Here is a 19,150-nt window from a genome sequence, read left to right on the forward strand (position 1 = left end):
TTATACAAAATTCTTATAACACCCTCCATGTGTTGATTTCAATGCGTTTCAAAGGGAAACAAAATAGGCGAATAAACAACTGTGATTGTTCAATGATTATTCACCTTGCTGTGTCATTTGAACACTAAAACCACAACACTTTGCCTCTGGTGGCAAGGGGCCACATTTCTGTGGTTCAGGTGTGGCCGGGCCAAACATTCCCTTCCAATGTGGTGAACAATGTCTGTTCAGGTACACACACCCACTCTTAATTCAGAAGATTCAAACAAAGCCTTTTCAAGTGTACAATGTAGTATTTAATCCCACAGCCTAAGTAATAAGAGGACGTTTCTGGTTACCAAGCAGGACATTTAAAGTGAAATACATCGTCATACAACTGAATCTGTCTCTGGCTTTGATCCCATGTTGATTTCCGTGGCTGCTGATCCTTTAGTACTTATTAAAGTTCAGGATAATTTCTTCATTGGCATCCGGGATGTAACATCCAATACCTGCAAACACAAGATAAAACAAGAGTATATATTGATTTACAGCAGATACAGTGGCTTTTGGCTGTTAAAAGACGGAGCGGTGCTCTCTCGGTTGACTCACCAACATTTAGCCTGACGATTTCTTTGCCTGGTTTCTTGGCCAGCAGCTCCCAGTAGGTACGGTCCTTATCTTTTCCAGACAAACCATTCACACACTCCAGGAACGGGCCAAAGTCTGCATTCTCTGTGTATCTGAACCTGCACATAAATGTCTTTTATTGTCATTCAGACACAGACTTTTACGTTAATGTTCCTCGTGGCTTCACTCAGACATGACAGCATGTTTATGAACAGAGCATGGGTGCGAACAGAGGGTCAAGATGGAAGAATGGAAGCATCACTGACGGAGTATAGTTAATGACCAATGCTCGTCCCCTCTTCTCTCAGTGATTAATTTCCCATTCATTTCATGATTTTAATATTATTTGATTCTACTTTAAGTTGATGATTCATGTGTTAATCTTACCTAAAGCCTGTATTTGCGTCCCGCAGTCTCCTCATTGCACCCAGTAAGATTCCTCCGGTAACCATGTTAGTTTTGTAGGTTTTAAGGGGGATGTCCTTCACAGAGTTTTTCACAATGATAGTTATGGGAATCAAACCAGTACCTGACAAAAAATAAGCCAAAGTTAGTACAGAAGTCAATAATAAACGAATAATCGAAATAAGGAGGATAAACAATATAATATAAATGCTATAATTAAATTGGATTATTGTCATTGGCCATGGCTGAAGATATTTTTGTCTTCAGTAATAATAAGAAACAACAAATTCAAATTCAGAGGTTTACTGGAAGATGGAGCCCCAGAAGGCAGCAGCAGCAGCAGAAGGGCAGCAGAGAGGAGAACAGGAGTCATCATTCTGACTGCTGAACACCAGATCCAACTTCAACTGTTAGCTACAGAAGCAAATCAATTATACACATATCATACTTAAAAACATTTAACATCACAACCAGTTTTCAACAGACCTGTAAGGATCCAGGAGATCTGAAAAGAATCCCTTCCTCTTCAAGAAGCTTAATGGGAGGTTTCCTGGTCAGTAACTTTTATAGCTCTCTTACACCTATGACATCACTCTGAAACAACGAATTATCTCAGGCCAGGATAGCTGAGTCATGTGACATTCCAAATTATTTTCACAGCCACAGAACAACATGTACAAGTCATGAACAATGAGCATAAAAAGTGACAAAACGTCATCCTCAAGAACATTGGATCCACCTGTGTAACGGTATAGCGTTGGGTTAGATCGCGCCATTTTCAGATCAAACGCTTTCAGAGCAAATTGATCTTATTTGTATAATATCACATTCAGTTTTAAGTTTATTGGAAAAAAGACAAACACTAGCAAATTAAACGTAATATTGTGCTTGTCAGATTCAGTTTTTTAATGCAAGTTGAGCAATTTGAGCCGGAAGAAAAATAGAGTTTCCCAGAAGGGAAGGGAGTGGCTGAAGCTCTAAAACACACCTATTTGAATGTAAACTTGCTGGTTTATCCACTAAAGTCAGCAAGTTAACTGACAGTGACACCCTTTGTGTGTGCACCAGAATACTGTAGCCAGTACTCGAGTTGTAAAAAAAAATCAGGGGGGATGGTGGATTTTAAGGTTGGAGAGATCATTTGTGTTGATGACGCCGCATATGGTGGGAGAACAATGGTGTACCCTTTTGATTATTGTTTAAGCACGAAGAATTATTTTATTCTATTACTCCAAAACAACATGCATGTTATGGATATATTATGTGTCAAATATGCTTGGTCCCCAGGCTGGCATGGCTACCACTGCTCCTACATACAGTAGTTAGGGTAAATGCAGAGGACACATTTTCCCACAGGGTGCAAGACTCATGATACCTATAAGTCTATTGGGAATACATCTATTAAATGTTGAAACAAAACTGTACAAAACATTGTAAATGAACATGAATCCTCTCAAGTGTAGTTCATTTTAATTCAAGTACAAGAACAAATGAATTAAACAAATGCACCATTTACAAAATCTGAAAATAATACAAATAATACAAATACATAACACCATCTGACATTTCTTAAACTTGAGGTGGCAAAACAAAAGACAAAAGAGGGGAAGCAAAATGAATAACTGACCAGTTAGGGTTACATTTCCCCCTCTTCAAAAGTGTCTATTTAGAAATCTTGATCAAACCTGTTCCTCCTCCAGCTCTAGGCTCCTCTTCTCTCCGTCCTGCTTGCATGGTAATCCTCTATATGAAGAAAACAATGACATTATGATTTTGTTAGAAGGAGCAGACAGTCAAGTGCTGTCAAGTTATGTTTTTTGGATAAAATAAGAGGGCAGTCACCTAGCCCCATATTTAATTAGAACAATCCTTACTATTCCAGTAAGATATTCCAGGTGAAACCTTTTAACCTTTCCCCTTTCTATTCTAGTCGTGAAAAACTGCGCAAAATTTTGCATTGATGTTTAGAGGCAGTTGTGAAACAGAGCAGCCATATCTGCCTTGTCAACTGAAAAATCAAGTGCATGTGTCAATATTCCTTCCTTAATTTGATCTGTTGGGTTATAAAGAAGCCATGCATGAGTTTCAATTAGAGTAAGAAAACAAATAGGAATTTTATCACTCTGTGATATCGGACATGATGGTGGCAGATCTTTGAAATAATTGTGTATGTGATCTAATCCTTTTGTCCAGTTTGTAATATTCTCAGTCAAAATTGACTGAAAACATTTTATTGAATTAACTTTAACGTTAACTTTTTACTAATACCATTACTACTATTATTTTGAAATACTACATATGCCGCCCCGCAATAACTGCATAGCAAAGCCTATTAAATAATGGAGAGGCCTTTTTTTTTTATAGGGTTCCCCCTCCCCAGCGCGTACCACTTTACCTGCCCTCTGTGGGGGGGGGGGAGCCAGATGACGTAGCTGATTCGGACGTAGGTGATTCTGACGTGACGTGACCCCAGAAAAGATGCCGATACTTCAGCGTTATCATGTCAAAACGAATAAAGCTCTCTGGCGCCCAGGGAAGGACAATAAGGAAGAAGAAGAACAACGGACAGCGGACAAAAGGTACAGTAACGTTTATGTGACGACATGGATGAAATTAATAGTTTATAGCGTCGGTAGTTACCGTTGTGGGAGCAGAGTGTAAACTTGCTAGCTTACTTTTGGATGATAGCCTAGTTAGTAACGTTGTTTGCTAATCAATAAATGGTTAGAGTTGACGTCACTAAACGTGACTCCCATCTGAAATACATCCGGGACATTAGGAAAGTTAACGTTAGGCCTATTCAGGTGTTATTTCACCAGTTGGCTAAGTTATACATTTTTATTGACATCTGGTCAGGCAACGTCTGCTCTGCTTGTGATTGTTAATTCAAATGCTAATCGTTTTCCATCCCCTTTATGAGTAATGGTTGTAAGCCTTTGGTTTATTGTGTTAAAGTGTTTAAAAGTGTCTGTTAAAGGGTTAAAGTGCACATAATTACTGTTAATACTCCTTAACTTAGCTTCCCCATATCTTTCACCGCAATTTACTGCTTCTTTGCACTGTTTACAGACCACATTTCATTTTAATGACCACAAAGTTGAATCTCATCTAATCTCCATTGTATTTTATGTTACAGCAAACACAATGTATCAGTTCATTTTTCATCTTTTTGTATTAAAATGTAACACACAATGACATGTACTTCTCTTCTGACACATAGAGACACGGCTGCTCAGGGCAACACATAGAGACAACCATTCACAGTCACATTCACACCTACGGACATTTAGAAAAACAGTTTAACCATTTCGTACACATTTCTTAATAGTAGCATACTATTAAATTATGAGGAGTACAGGTCAACACAAATACAATGAAGGATTATCATAATTAGCACAGACTTAACTTAATCTTATCACATCTTAACTCAAGTCATTATATTAAGTGACCATCAGGATCTCTATCACCACAGGATGGCAGTATGGCTCCATGCTAAAACAATGATTAAACCCATAAACTACATTTGCCGTACTTCCTCCAACAGGACTAAGAGTTGAATCCATGTACCGGTATTCGCAAATGTGATTCACATAAGCTTAAGTTCTTTAAACTATGATTTCATACAAAGAAAGTGATTTTTCAAGAAAGTGATAGGGGGCTCTCTCAGACTAGGGCCAGGATGATATGTACCATGCTGAAGCACGTTTGCCCCTCCTCCCCTGTCCCCCACCGATCTCACACTGATCCAAGCCAAAACAGGCCTAAGCCCCCCCCCCCATCAGATATTTTCATAAACTTCTCACTTTATTTATAGACTCGGGACCTGCAAAGTGAGTTTTCTAAAGTGCCCACTTGACACAAATACAGGAAACTGTCCTGTTGGGCTGTCTCTATTCTGAACTATCTCTGGTCCCGAGTAGGCCACTACCCCAAAATAACCTCACAATCCGGTGCTGTCCCGGGGACACCATCTGCCACCAGATGACTAAGGATGTTTTGTGCCCACCTTTATTAAAGTCGCAGTCGGCAACATTTTTATCATATTCACTGAAACCGACACCATGCTCTGATAGAACAACATAAATCATCTGGTTTTAGAAAAAAAAAAAAAGCGCGCCTCTACGTGCACCTAGAGCTTGTTGTTTGTTTTGCAAAAATCCTCCGTGCCCGTATCATCCTGTCCACTCAGCGCAGTTCACAGTTCGTGCACACGCCACAGATCCCACCTCCCCCCTCACGCATGTTACAATATCACAGGCACACGCCTCAAGCTAGGCATACGCTAAATGACGTTAGCAGTTGCTATCTATGAGTAAGTTAGCCAGCCTACCTCTGTGTAGCGTGTACTCCATGCTGTTTATCGATGAGGAGGGAGTGGAGGAGCTCGGTGGTAGAGGGCTCCGGAGAAACATTTGAAATTTGACTGAGTCAACTCGATCTGCCAGACTTGCCAACTGCAGCTTTAACCTCCTCATCCGTCCTGCTCTGTTCCCATGGCTGAGTTGAGGTTCAGACAGTTATTTGTGGTTAGCTGGCCTGTGCCATGTGTCTGTTTGTGAGCCATGTGATAGATCAGACTGAAGTCAGGCAGCCTTCAGACAGACAGATAAATGTCAAATCGTGGAGATGGCGTGATGTCTTTCTTTCAATGTATTCTTTTGCTTAACACTTTAATGGATAACACTCATTCAGATATGTGTTCTTTTTTTGTGCTTTCATCAGTCTGATACAAGGGTTGCATCTGTTTTTGTGTCTCTTCACAAGATGAGATGAAACTTCCAAGATCCTGCAGTAACAACTTTTTGTAAAGTTAAAACAAACAAGCAAATAAAATATATAGGAAGCTATTGAGAAAATATGATGTGCAGGGATGCAGTCAATGACTTGCATATTGATGATGAAGAGGATGAATTTATCTGTTTGCAAGGTATTAGCTAAGCGTTTGCATGCACTTGCAAACATACTGCATGTTTTAGTGAACAAAACAAATGTTGGGTTTAGGCAAAAAAAACACTTGGGAAACGGTGTCAAACACGGTTCTCACGGTGTCAACAAATGAGTGAAACACTTTGAGGGACTTTATGAAAATGTGCGATGTTATCCCCATATTTAAACCATATCTTACCTTCCAGTGTGGCCATTCATAACAACGACAAACACTTGATTTCTTAGGAACTAGTCTTGTTTGGGCATAACCCAAACCAAAGCACAGCCTGCTAGCATGGCTTCAGTCTTGTGAACCAATCTGTAGGTGTGATGGCTCTTTTTAAACTTCCTTCTGTCTGGTGCATGTGTACTTTGTTCTTTTCTCACACATAATGAGTTAACTCAACAAATATTTAACTTTATTTATTTAAGGATGTCTTTCAAGATCTGGCCAGAGACACTGGATCAAAATTATGAAATAAACATGCTGCAGTGCTTTAGGGTGCTGCAGATAAGTATGAACGTCAGCATGTGAACATGCCATTCGAGGCGAATCACCTCTTATACCTGCGTCAAAATCATTCAAATACGAAAGCGGTAATATAAAGCTAATCGGGTAAAGGGATTTCAACTTGTTTACAGGATACAACGGGTGCCCCTTATTTATCTGTGGGGGGAAACGCTTCTTAACAGGAAGCTGACAGGGAGCTCCAAGCACTAGTGACTCTTCTTGCAGAGCTGCAACACACACTCACACATTTCAGTAGGCGTGAAGCTGATACTGAAACTTAAGCTGAAAACCCCAAAGAGCACAGCTGCAATTAATCTGCTACAAGCAACACATCCATTTTATAGACACACACACACACACATATTTTGTCCACATGAGAAGAACGATATGAGAACACAAATATTAAAGGTGCCGTAGAATGCATTCACAAAACCATTGACCAGTGACAAAGATTCTCACCATAGGAATATAGTTGGTCTACTCGGCTCTCCAGGACATACGTAGTGGAGTGACCTCTCCCCTCTTTGGGCATCCTTAGTTGTTAAAGCCCTCTTAGGACCAACCTGTGAGTGTGTCCTGACCTGTAAACCAGTTCTGAGATGGTATTTAAGATGGTATTTGGTTAATCATAAAGGCTTCCTCTGACTACACACCCAGGCACGCACGCACACGCACGCACGCACACGCACGCACACACACACACACACACACACACACACACACACACACACACACACACACACCTAACAGGAAACCAAATTGGATTATGCAAATTAGCTAAGAAAAAAATGTTTGAGAGAAGAGAGGAAGGTGTGTGAGAGAGAGGGAGTAACAGAGGGAGGGAGGATCAATAGCAGGCTGAGAAACAGAAACAGGAAGGTGTATGTGTGAGTGTGTGTGTGTGTGTATTTGTGTGTGTGTGTGTGTGTACGTGTGTGACAGACAAAGACACTGAGTGTTTCAGCAGCTCACTTCTTCTGACGTGGATCAGCTTTGTTGCCTGTAGATGTAGATGCCAGAGTGTGTGAGGGTGTGTGTCTGCGTGTGTGTGCGTGCGTGTGACATGCATGAAGAGGAATTTTAGCAACACAAACATCAAAATGGATTTCCAACACAGGGCGGCTCTGGATATCTCCACCAGGAACCCTCAGGATGATTTTGAGATCCTGCTGAGAGTCGGAGGAGGAACTTACGGAGAAGTGTACAAGGTCAGAGCCTCTGCTGTGGCTTTTCAACTCTTACTGCTGCTGAGCGTCACTGATCAGTGTTCAGTTTGAATCAAATCTTATTTTTCTTGAATTTCAGGGCTTCTTTAAACAGTTTGAGAGAAGAGAGGGTGTTTTATTTTAAGAGCAAATGAAATGTAAGGCTGAGTAAATTCATCAGTGTGAAGGAGGTGTTTTCCGCGCTGACTGCTGGTGTCTCTAGTCAAGTTTGCTTACTTCTACTGACTTTAAAGTTGCTCTTATCTTTCCCTCACAGTCTAGCCTAGAAAACACACGGTACTATTGGAGGAAGAAGTGTTTGTACTTCAGTTAAAGTAACAAATACTGTGTAAAAATACTTTGTTAGAAGTTTAGTCATAGTTTAATCATAACTGAAAGGACAAAGGATCAGCATCATATATATATATATATATATATATATATATATATATATATATATATATACAATTACAACATAATGTGTTCATCACTTTAATGTTGCAGCTGGTAAAGTTGCTCAACCTGTAATCATACCTCCTCCTTATTGGTTGATTTTTTTATTATTAATCTGACTCTGGAAAGTAGCTGAAATAACAAATAAATGCACTAAAGTAAAAAGTACAACATGTAGTGGAGTAGAAGTATGAAAAAGAAAGACATTGAAATGCTCATGTAAAAGTACCATACAATTGTACATAAGTACTGTAATAGAGTAGATTAGACTTAGTTAATGTATAAATATGCTCCATGTCCCTAGGTTGAATATATGTTGTTCTCACAGTGGATTTCGAGTTTAGAAGGACATTTAGGTGTGATTAATTTTAGTTTCATTGGTTGATTGCAGGAGGAAGTGGTTTTTCAAGAAGTGAAAGTATCCGTTGTTATAGCTGGTTTGAGAGAATTTTACTCCAACTGAAACAGAAGTCAGTTTTAACTATAGTCAAGTGTCTTGTTGATCTGTTCCTCAGGTGCTGATTTCATATTTCACTTGTTTGAAAGCTATTAAGAGACCTCGCATTCTAAACAGAACTCAAGCACAACATTTCCACAACAGAGACGTTCTGTTAGATGATTCAGCTTCAATAAGGGGTCAAATACAGTCAGCTGTGTTCAGCCTGACTGTCCTCTCACACCTTTCCCCTTTTCAGTGATTTTATTGTTTTGCGTTCTAGTTGTTGTTTCCTCTTTTATGTAACAGCTGGTATTTTTCATTGTCCCGAGCTCCTTCAAAGCCGGGATGCTTGTGTAAAAGGAGAAAATGGTGAGATTTCAGCATATTGAGGGGTCTTGTGAGAATGGCGGGCTCGCTGTGTAAAAACGCCGAGATGTTTCTAACACACAAAATATAATCTTTAAAAATTAAAAAAAAGTTGATGTTGACATTCTTTTCAAAGTTCAAGTTAAAATGTAAATAGTATATTATGAACATGTATTTCACAAAAGACACCCATTCTCATCTTTAGTAATGCTCATTGTTGACGTTAAACTGTAGCCTGTGTTCGTCCATACCAGTGAACACGTGGCCACGGTGTTCTCTGGTACTTTCCACACACACAGTCACACCTGAAACCATCATGTTTGGAAAGGTTGAAGCAGGCTGTTAAAAACATGAGTGGACCGTTTCTCGTTGAGAGATCCATTCACAGAAGAACACTAACCACAGTTAGAACTTGTATATGGGGATTTAAAACGGAACATTAGCAGTGGTGAAAAGTAACTAAGTATATTTACTCAAGTACTGTACATAAAGAGTAACTAAACCCCTAAATATGTTTTTTCTTTTTTTAGGGGGGGTAACCTTAAAACCAATGTACATGGGTATTTAGTGGTGTTGATCTTAATCTTGACATTTTTGTATTTGCATATGATGTTATAAATGTGCATAGCAACTGCTCACTACTGATTGAAAACCAGCAATGGCAATTGGATTTTGCTATTGGGCTGATCTGGAGCCAGCTTTCATCAACGACAAACCCCCCTCCCCAGGCCCTCCTATAAAACCAAGGTCTCCTGACTCTGCAGACTGAGGAGGAGAGGAGTATTAGTGCATCCATGGAGCTTTAGCCCATTAAATTAGCCTGTCATACCTTTTGGGCTCCGGTTTGGATTGTAATTTACCTTTGAGTGGCTGTTTGCAGCCCGTCTTTCTTTCTTTTTTGTACAGCTTTTGGGAATATCAGGCTTTACAAAGTCATGTGATGTGCTTAACTCTACTGAGCTCTGAACATTTTAGTGATGCAAAGCAGGTTAGCTGTAGAGTGAGCACACTTCCTCTAACCAGGTCAGCCAACCCTGCTGTTCTGTGTTACAGACGCAGAGGGAGATATGCTTAGTTGTTCTTCCTCAACACATGGACACGCTTCCACCCACATACAGATATGATCACACATGCACGTGCACCCAGCTACATGTTTTCGGCCCGCATGGTGCTACACCCACACTGAATAGTGGGGGCCAGTGGGGTCTGCACTATCAGCAGCAGTGAAGAAGTAGAGAAAGGAGGCTTTTTACTAACTATGAATGAGATCAGTGGTGGACTGTAAATAAGTACTTGATTATTGTATTTCAGTTCACATTTGAGGTATTTGAAAACCATGTATCTCCAGATGTGTTGAGGGTGAATATTTGTGATAAACTGAAGGATGAACTGTTCCTTATGTGTTGAGAAAATTCTCCTACTTCTTCTGCTAAATGAACTCTTTATAAAGCTTCTTGGATCAGCTGGAAAATGCATCGACACAAAACTGAAATGGCGCTGTTTTTCTTTATAGAGGCGCATGGTACTCACGGGACAGTGTCGATACAAACAAAGGATGAGCTTATAGAATATGATGTATCGCTGTAGATTAAACTAAAGCCAACAGTATGTAAAGGAGATGCAACATGTGACATACACATTAATGCAGCAGTAATATTAATCCAGAAACATCATAATAGTGAAACACAGGGAACATATTACCGCAACATCAATTCTAATAGCTGATAATGCTACATACTTTTACTAAGGTAACCTTGTAGTGGATGATTTTCACAGTGTATATTAGTACTTTTACTTAAGGAAGACATATCCTGCTCGTTTTCTTGTTCATATTTGGGGTGTCTACTAAAACATGCTTTAATATAAAAAACACATTATTTTTCATAGTGTGTCTGAAACGCTCTGTTGTAGTGTCTGTCTCTTGAAACTCCTCTCCATAAAAAAAAAAGCCTGGTCTGCTCCAATTGGCTTAGTAGAAAAACATGTTGCACCTTTGCAAAGGTGTCTCTGATGTTCAGGTGGGTGGCTGTATATTATAATGAACCTACATGTGATGAAGAATGAGAGCCAAATCTGACTTTTTCGTCTTATTGCACACATGATAGGTCCTCCAGATTCCCCTCCAGTGTTTGTGCAGAAGCACTGGAAAAAGTTATTTTTCATGCTATCACCCTTTAAGTAAAGGATCTTAATACTTCTCCCACCACTGATAGAGATGACATAATTCATACCAAAATGCCTGTTTGTATCGGTGCAGCGGAAGGAGTCAGTTGTAGAAGGAGGGGGGGTCACAAACCTCCTTAGGAGGATCACTTAGAGGAGTGGACAACGATGTGAAGACAGTCCGAGAGAAGGATGTGGTAACACTGGATGAGTCAGATTTGTTCAGTACAACTGGCTGCATTTTTGCTACACTACTGTGTAGTTTATGCTCATGTCGGTTCGTCCTAACCACAAGCTTTGAGTTACGCCGGCTTTCTCTACTCATGACTACTCAGGGTTTTTTGTGTGTGAGAAGCTGTTTTTCCCAGGAAAAGAGATACTATGCAAAGCGTCTAGATCAACAAATGCCCAAACTTTTCGAGTGATTTAAACAGCCTCACCCATCTTACATTATACAAAAAGTTCTGAAATTCAAAAAGCAATCGAGAAGTTGTATATTACAGAAGAGAGAAGTCGAAGCGAGCTACTTGTACGCATCAATTAGTTAATGCTGGCATTGTTTTTATTTCATCGCACTGTGGCATGCACCCAAACAACATTTCTGCCTCTCACTTCACCGCCATCCACCATCGCTGTGCTGGAAATAGTATCTGGTTTAACCTGTTGGACAGCAATGCACAACAAAGGTCAATGTGCAGAGTATTTGTTGTGTGACCTCACAAAAAGGTCATAACTAAGATATGTTAATTATGACAATTTCACACAGAGGTCTGATACAATGATATAAAAAAAAAATACAAGCCAAATGTATAGACATGTCAAATTATCTAGAACACAAATAGAAAGCAAACTGTGAGACTTCTGAATGGACAACATGCATAATTGAAGTTTATAGTTTCGTGGAGATTAAATTAAATGTACACATCACTGATAACGTGTGACATTTGTGTGATCAACATCCATCATGGTCCTGAGTCTACATCCAACCCTGTTTCTATGCCAACAAGCCAGGCTTGGTCACAGTAGCCCTTGGCATCTGATACCGAGGCAGCCTTTAACATCTGAATGTGATGCACCAGACTTTCAACTCCATCCATGTCAGTGTTAGACGTAAAAAGGGATTAACCGGTCAAACAAACACAGGACTTTCACCTAGGAGCGTGATTTTGTGTCCCGTGTGAATCCAAGTAAACGGTAGAACATAGTTATTGTATGCAACAAGCATACTGCTATCTTGCTATCTTGCACTTCTGAATACTACCTTAAACATTTTTTAATGTTAGCTGGGTGCAACTCTGTGACCCTAAATGCATCATTGTGGTCAGTGGTTTGTTACAGAGATGCACAGCTGTCAAACACAAAAGGCTTCTTTTACCTTTTTAAAAAAAAACACTTCTGAGAACTTCCTCAAGGCTAAATGGACTGACCTTTGTATCATGTCTTCATAATGCTATTTATTATCCCTCATCTTCTTCTGTTGCTTTCCATTTGTTGCTTTATGTTGTTTTTTATGTATTGGACATGGGTTTAGGGAAATTGTAACTTATATTAACTCACCTCCAACTCTAACTCCACTTGGTTAATTTTCTCTGTTGAATCCCCCACGCATGATTCAAGGTCATGGCCTATAGAAGTTTGTGTGATGATGACGCCATGAGTGCATGCATTTAGCGTGTAATAAGAAAGCCTTTACATGTCATTCGTACGCTATATACTCTCTACTACCTGCAATGTAAACGTATCCGTGTAACTATGATAGGTTCTCAGCGGGTGACGTAGTGTAAAATGCGAGACAAACCAGTCTCTCAACCAGGAGACTGCTGTTCGAGACCAGTGTCCCGAACTTTTTTCTGTACTTATGTCATGTTTTTACCTATATATTTTACTTAACTAATGTACTTATTTTAAGCCCAACCATGATATTCTTCCTAAATGCAACTTAGTGGTTTTGTTACATAAATCTAACCACAACCATTTCATGTAACGGCGTAACTTGGAAGTGCTACGCTGATTCATATCGTTAACCCTCCTGGCGTATAAATGGCACATGAAAAGACAAAAAAGTGCATACCAATGAAATGAGTGAAATCAGCTATTTATACACATTCTGAAACCAGGATGCACTTTTCTGATGTGTTCAACAAAGTATTGTCACTTGGTCTTCCTATGAATGTCTGATTAATGATTGACGTTTCCTTCACAACTGTACTGACAGTTGAAGAGATTTAACTTGTATGAAAAATGTGTTACCTTTGTGCACACATCTGGGAATTGACTCAGACTCTACTAAGCTGACTGCAACACTGCATCCGATCATGTCAAGGTATTTCCTCATCTTACAGTAAAAGTCTGACTCTCCTTATCAGATGTGGCTTGTGCTACTAAGCTGCAGTTGAAGTTGCACTAAAACACGGTGCAGCTCTAGTTTCACAGAAGCTGGGGGCCGCACCTGTGTTGTGTGTGTGCAACCTCAGACGCCAAAAAAATGAAGAAGTGAGATAAAAGAGCAGCGGACTACATACAGAACCTGTGACCAGAGTTGAGTTAACTGTGTCAGATACAAACAGTGTGGGTTTTGTGTGTGTGCGTGTGTGTGTGTGCGCGTGCGCGTGTGTGTGTGCGTGTGTGTGTGTCTGTCTTTCTGTGCGATGTGTGCTTGAAGTTTTGGTTGGCATTGATTTATCTTTAACCCAGGAAAAAGGAAGAGATCATTTATGATGCCAGTCCATAACTGGCATGTGTGTGTGTGTGTGTGTGTGTGTGTGTGTGTGTGTGTGTGTGTGTGTGTGTGTGTGTGTGTGTGTGTGTGTGTGTGTGTGTGTGTGTGTGTGTGTGTGTGTGTGTGTGCTGTAGAACTTGTGTTGTGAGATCAAAAGGAATGATCTCAGTGCTCACGCTTATTTTTTTTAAGTGGTAGCACTGGTCTGGTGCTAGCAAGTAAAAAAATGTTGTAGCACAGAAATAAAATTTGTAGCACACACAAGTTCATAGAACAATTATTCAATGCAAATTTTTAGCCTCAGTGACAGCAGAGCAGCTCTAGTGGGTGGGGAGGGAGGCAGAAGGTAAACACAAACATGTCAAAGTGGGTGCAAGTATTCAGAACAAAGGTATGAAAACAAGTGCTAGGCATAAACGTGTTGATTCAAACATATAACAATATAATATATTGCAATATTATATATCTAGGTATTATGAGTACGAGTATCCGTATTATTTGTCTTTTTGGGGCAGTTGAAACATTTAATCTTGGCCTCTCCTGGTCTGGCGGGATTCCAGCCATTCCTGTAACATTTTAGGGGAAACTGATCGTGTTGGCATGTTGAAGAAATACTACCGAGTACGGAGAAGTAACTTTTAACTTTTGCTACATTTCCCTCAATACATTTCATTACATTTCCCTTGATGCATCGCTCCTCTGTGTCTTAACGTGACTCACTCGTCCTTCGCAACCTATCGCACAAGTGCCAGTGGAGTTGTTCGTGCATAATACGTTTTCATAGCAAATGCGATCAAAACTGATCATTTGTCATTGTCATTAAATGTCATTTAAAGGTGCATGATGCAAGATTCAGAGCATTTCATGGTCTCAACATGACAACGACTGATCCGGCGGTGCTAGCACTAGAAACTACAGCAAACGTTCTGACAGAGCAAACAATGCTGTGGGTGTGGGTTCTATGTTTCCATGACAACACTGTTGGTCGGGACAGTGTTATCACCCGTGACCTCCATATGAGCTATCCAGTGAGGCACACTCACATGCAAGAACATGCACTAAAGACACAGGAGGCCCGTCTAACCTGCACAAATATCAGCCATGCTCAACCATCTCTCAACCGAGGAGGTTTAAGACATGACAGCCACAGACCTCCGATCAGTCCCTAGACAAATCAACAACCATCCACACTCGGACTCATGTGACCCTAAGGACTCGCATGGTGGCAGGATGGATGAACGACTCTCAGGTGACCCATCCAACACCCATGTGAATAGTTCACCACTAGTCAGTTAGGAGCAGTTGTTCCGTACTGTGAGACGATTGTCCCCCTCCCTCGCAAATATTTCTAGTAAACACTCGACCTGCATCAGAGCAAGGGAGCAGAGCGAGTGGAGTGGATTTTGGACAGAGTGCAGAGTGGCATTTTTATTATAAAAGGATGGAGCGTCGCACTATGTCTTGGTCCAGTTCTGCTCTGGTACCGCTCACTCCAAGAGTCTGAAGCCCAAGCCCGACCCAGAATCCTGCTGTGTCTTGCAGGGTGAGGAGGCGGGCAGCAGAGTTTTGTATGTATTGCAGTTTGTCGAGGATTTTGGCAGGTGAACCGTAGAGGATGCTATTGCAGTATACTCTATTTTGGATGTGATGAATGCATGAATCAAAGTTTCAGCAGCAGAGAAGGTGAGTGATGGGCGGAGACGGGCAATGTTCTTGAGGTGAAAAAAGGCAGTCCTGGTGGTGTGATTGATGTGTTGTTGAAATGTGAGGTTGCTGTCGAAAATGACACCTGCGATAAAGCTTTCCAGCTTTCCTGGATGACCGAGAATCTTCACAAAGACAAGCATGATTTTTTTTCTTTTCTGAGCCACGTGGGCAGTTTTACGTTGTCTGGTTCCAGGGCTCAAGTGCTTTCTGTAACAACCAAATCTTCTGCTGGGGATCAATAATCGTATCTCCTTTCTTGTTCCTTCTTTTTGTTGTCTGCAAGCATGGTGATTAGCAGCATTGGCTTTAGCAGCAACACTTCGAGATGGAAATGTTGCTGCGGCTTCTGCTGTGACGTCCAGCTTGTGTGTGTTTGGTTGTTTACTCGTAGGACATCTTTCCCCTCAGTGACCTCTCTTATATCTCTCTCTCACATACACACACACACACACACACACACACACACACAGCAACATCGCTCCTTCGATTGAGTTGAGTTTCCATTATCATCTTAACCACTAAATGCTTTTGTTTTTCTTGACTTTACTTCACATGTGAGTGCACAGCTTTTGTTGCTTCCCAGAATATGTGATGACCTGCTATGACTTAACTAGAAATGCTGCGTAATAACGTCCAGCAGGGTACTTTAGTGTTACAAGTAATCTGCTCTCTAATGACAAACACTAAACTTTCTCAGAAACACATTTCACAGAAGACCTCGGACTGTCTGTCACTGAAGTCCTGTGCAGCTTACAGCCGCTGCTGACCCAGTAACTCACAGAAAACACCTGTCCGTGAACACTGTTCACATTTGAAAACACCTGTAAAGTGTACAAAGTATACAAGAGACTGGTGAACAAAATGGACCATCTAGCAGCTAAAAAGGCAGATCTTTTTTTCAGGTGTTTCCACATAGTTAAGTCCATAGGATAATTTATAGTAAAAAAAAATATGATCTTTCTTAAGTTCTTAATAACATGAGATATATAGTTTGTGCTTTTCATTTGTTAAGTATTTAATTAACAGGAGAAAACAAAACCATGTGATTATTTCATATAGTTTTCATATAATTACCAGAAAACATGCTATATCGTTATCCAGATATGCAATTACCTAAATCATGATAGAATATCTGGCCCTGCGATAGACTGGCGTCCTGTCCAGGGTGTACCCTGCCTTCGCCCAATGACAGCTGGGATCGGCTCCAGCCCCCCCGTGACCCTGAATACAGGATAAGCTGTAGAAAATGGATGGATGGATGGATGATAGAATATCTCAATTCAGATACGGAATCTTATCTCAATTGAGATATTCTATCACCTAAATCGCTTCAAAGTGCTCCGTAGAAAAGCAGGAGATGGATGTGCATGCCCATTGTGGGCATACGTTAAATTACCAGCCTGAATTATTATCCCAATACCGAAGGCTAGCAGCTAACAGTGCTACCTGAGGAGGAACCCTAGCGTGGGCGCTGTGTTTACGCTACATTGCAGTCTTTCGCAACGCTGTTATTAAAGCAGCAGCCATGAGCTCACCAGCAGGGCACAAACATTTGCACACTTACATGCATGTGTGGTCTGCCTGGCTATGAAAACAAAGTAAGGAGAAGCTCAGATAACATTGCTCAACTATCACCAGCAAATAGTCGTCTGTTGTTATATTAATGCTCTGAATGTTGAATTTAGCACCTTTAACTCTAGTGGTACATCATATCTGTATCTACCTCTGAGGTTCCAGGAAAATTCCCAATTATTCCATAAACAGTATGCCTGTCATGATTGTTCTAGAATCTAGAACACAGATATTTTTAAATAATGAGGTCTGTACATTATCTAGTAGGCGTGGGAATCTCTTGGCACCTCATGATTCGATCCGATTACGATTGAGAGGTCAACAATTCGATCATAAACCGATTCTCGATGCATCTCGATGCAACAATTTTTTTTGTGTACATTTCCATGCATTATTTAAAAAAAATTAAATATGAGTTTGCTACTCAGAGTTTGCTAGTCACTTCCTACTTTTGTGATGATCAAAACCAACAGGTCTATTACCATCCATCCATTGTCTACCGCTTATCCTGTATTCAGGGTCGCTGGAGCCGATCCCAGCTGTCATTGGGCGAAGGCAAGGTACACCCTGGACAGGACACCAGTCTATCACAGGGCCGACATGTAGAGACAGACAACCATTCACGCTCACATTCACACCTACGGGCAATTTTAGAGTCATCAATGAACCTATCCCCATCCTGCATGTCTTTGGACTGTGGGAGGAAGCCGGAGAACCCAGAGAGAACCCACGCTTACACAGGGAGAACATGCAAACTCCACACAGAAGGAACCCGGGCCGACCCGGGAATCGAACCCGGGACCCTCTTGCTGTGAGGCGAGAGTGCTACCCACTACACCACCGTGCAGCCCAGTTCTATTACCTTCTCTGATATTTTATTAATGAAAAGAATATGACTTCCTATGAACACAAAATCCTCCTGTTCCTGGCGATGAGCATATCTCTGAGAGAAAAACAGTATACTATAGCCTATATACAAATATGTCAATGCAATAATCAATGCAGCTTGCATTTCTACACATCACAGCGTAGCGGTCTGTGGTCTCCCAGCACCGTGAGATATTATCTTATGTTTCATACAGAGACCGAACAAAGTAGGAGTAAAACCAGAAACTGTCGGTGGAACAAACAACAAGGTCGCTGCCGTATTTATGCCGAGACAACGTTATGTTCAGTGTTTACGTAGCCGCTACCGTGTTAGCCTAGCTTAGCTCTGAGCAGGCCGAACGCCAAAACAAGCATTTGTAAAGTTTTATATCGTCTTAACGAACAGACTTAACAAACCATGAATAAAAGGACTTTTTACTAATCGGCGTTACTACGGCATACTCTTTATCCGTAAATTGTAATTAAATCACAACGTGGTTTTTGATAGCGACCACTGCTGTGAATACAGCTCTATGAGATTCACCGAACCACCTCGGGGTAAAGGTATGAACTCAGACAGGACACCGTTTAGTTTCCTGGTGTGTCTGGGACTTCCACAACATGTACAAAGCAGTAATAGTGTTTATTTCAGCCATAAGTGATGAAACATTATCCGTATCTATTATGTGCAACGCCACAGACTGTCCGGGCGCTTCCGTAAAAAATCCAAAATAAATATAATAGATTTTTGCCATTTGTGAATTGATTCAGAATCGTCCACGTCAGCATCGCTATGCATCTAAGAATCGATTTCCCCCCCACTCCTATTATCTCGAGTCTAGATAATGTACAGACCTCATTATTTAAAAAAAGTTCAGATCAAATCTGTCAAGAGGTCAGCGTATCAACCTGAATAACAGAGGCATTGTTGCCTTTGATTTGTTAAATTTAATTTATGAAAGCTATGAGGACAAGAAACCAAGTTTCCCATTGCAGTAAGTAGCGGAGGTTTGGTGTTGGTTGAAAAGGAAAGCACAGGCCGAGAAGGCGAGCGGTTTACGACCGTCCTCCACCACGTCCACGACCCCCCAACTTTCCACTGAGCCATTTCAACGTCAAACCCAAAGGGTATCAACACATCACCAACAGTTTCCAACAAAATAGATGTAGCACTGTGACAGCGGAGGTGGATACCGCCTGCTGTCTAG

The 19,150-nt window shown here is 40.8% G+C and overlaps 2 protein-coding genes across 3 annotated transcripts in view; one reads left to right on the top strand and one right to left on the bottom strand.

Moving 5' to 3' along the window:
* Positions 1-273: 273 nt before the first annotated feature.
* Positions 274-1,519, bottom strand: LOC311019446 (transcobalamin-1-like). Its single transcript, XM_084018868.1, has 5 exons — positions 1,501-1,519; positions 1,321-1,398; positions 997-1,138; positions 592-728; positions 274-491 (listed from the first exon to the last, which is right to left on the bottom strand). Exons 2-5 carry the CDS (start codon positions 1,388-1,390, stop codon positions 430-432), a joined length of 411 nt encoding a protein of 136 aa, XP_083874994.1. The 5' UTR covers positions 1,391-1,398; positions 1,501-1,519; the 3' UTR covers positions 274-429.
* Positions 1,520-7,373: 5,854 nt separating this feature from the next.
* Positions 7,374-19,150, top strand: part of map4k1 (mitogen-activated protein kinase kinase kinase kinase 1) — a 32,551-nt gene continuing 20,774 nt past the window's right edge. Inside the window, exon 1 of one of the 2 annotated variants that reach the window (XM_084019551.1) lies at positions 7,374-7,659. In XM_084019551.1, coding sequence (XP_083875677.1) covers positions 7,519-7,659 — 141 coding nt within the window. In that variant the 5' untranslated portion in view covers positions 7,374-7,518. The remainder of the gene's footprint in view (positions 7,660-19,150) is intronic. The other variant, XM_084019550.1, reaches the window with a different exon arrangement.

This window comes from Eutrigla gurnardus (assembly GCF_963514095.1).
Source record: "Eutrigla gurnardus genome assembly, chromosome: 10".
Classification (NCBI taxonomy): domain Eukaryota; kingdom Metazoa; phylum Chordata; class Actinopteri; order Perciformes; family Triglidae; genus Eutrigla; species Eutrigla gurnardus.

Coding starts and splice junctions, on each gene's coding strand:
- LOC311019446 (XM_084018868.1), bottom strand. CDS start 1,390: ATGATGACTCCTGTTCTCCTCTCTGCTGCCCTTCTGCTGCTGCTGCTG. Junction 1,139..1,320: donor TTCTGGGGCTCCATCTTCCA/GTAAACCTCTGA, acceptor ATTTTTTGTCAG/GTACTGGTTTGATTCCCATA. Junction 729..996: donor GACGCAAATACAGGCTTTAG/GTAAGATTAACA, acceptor ATTTATGTGCAG/GTTCAGATACACAGAGAATG.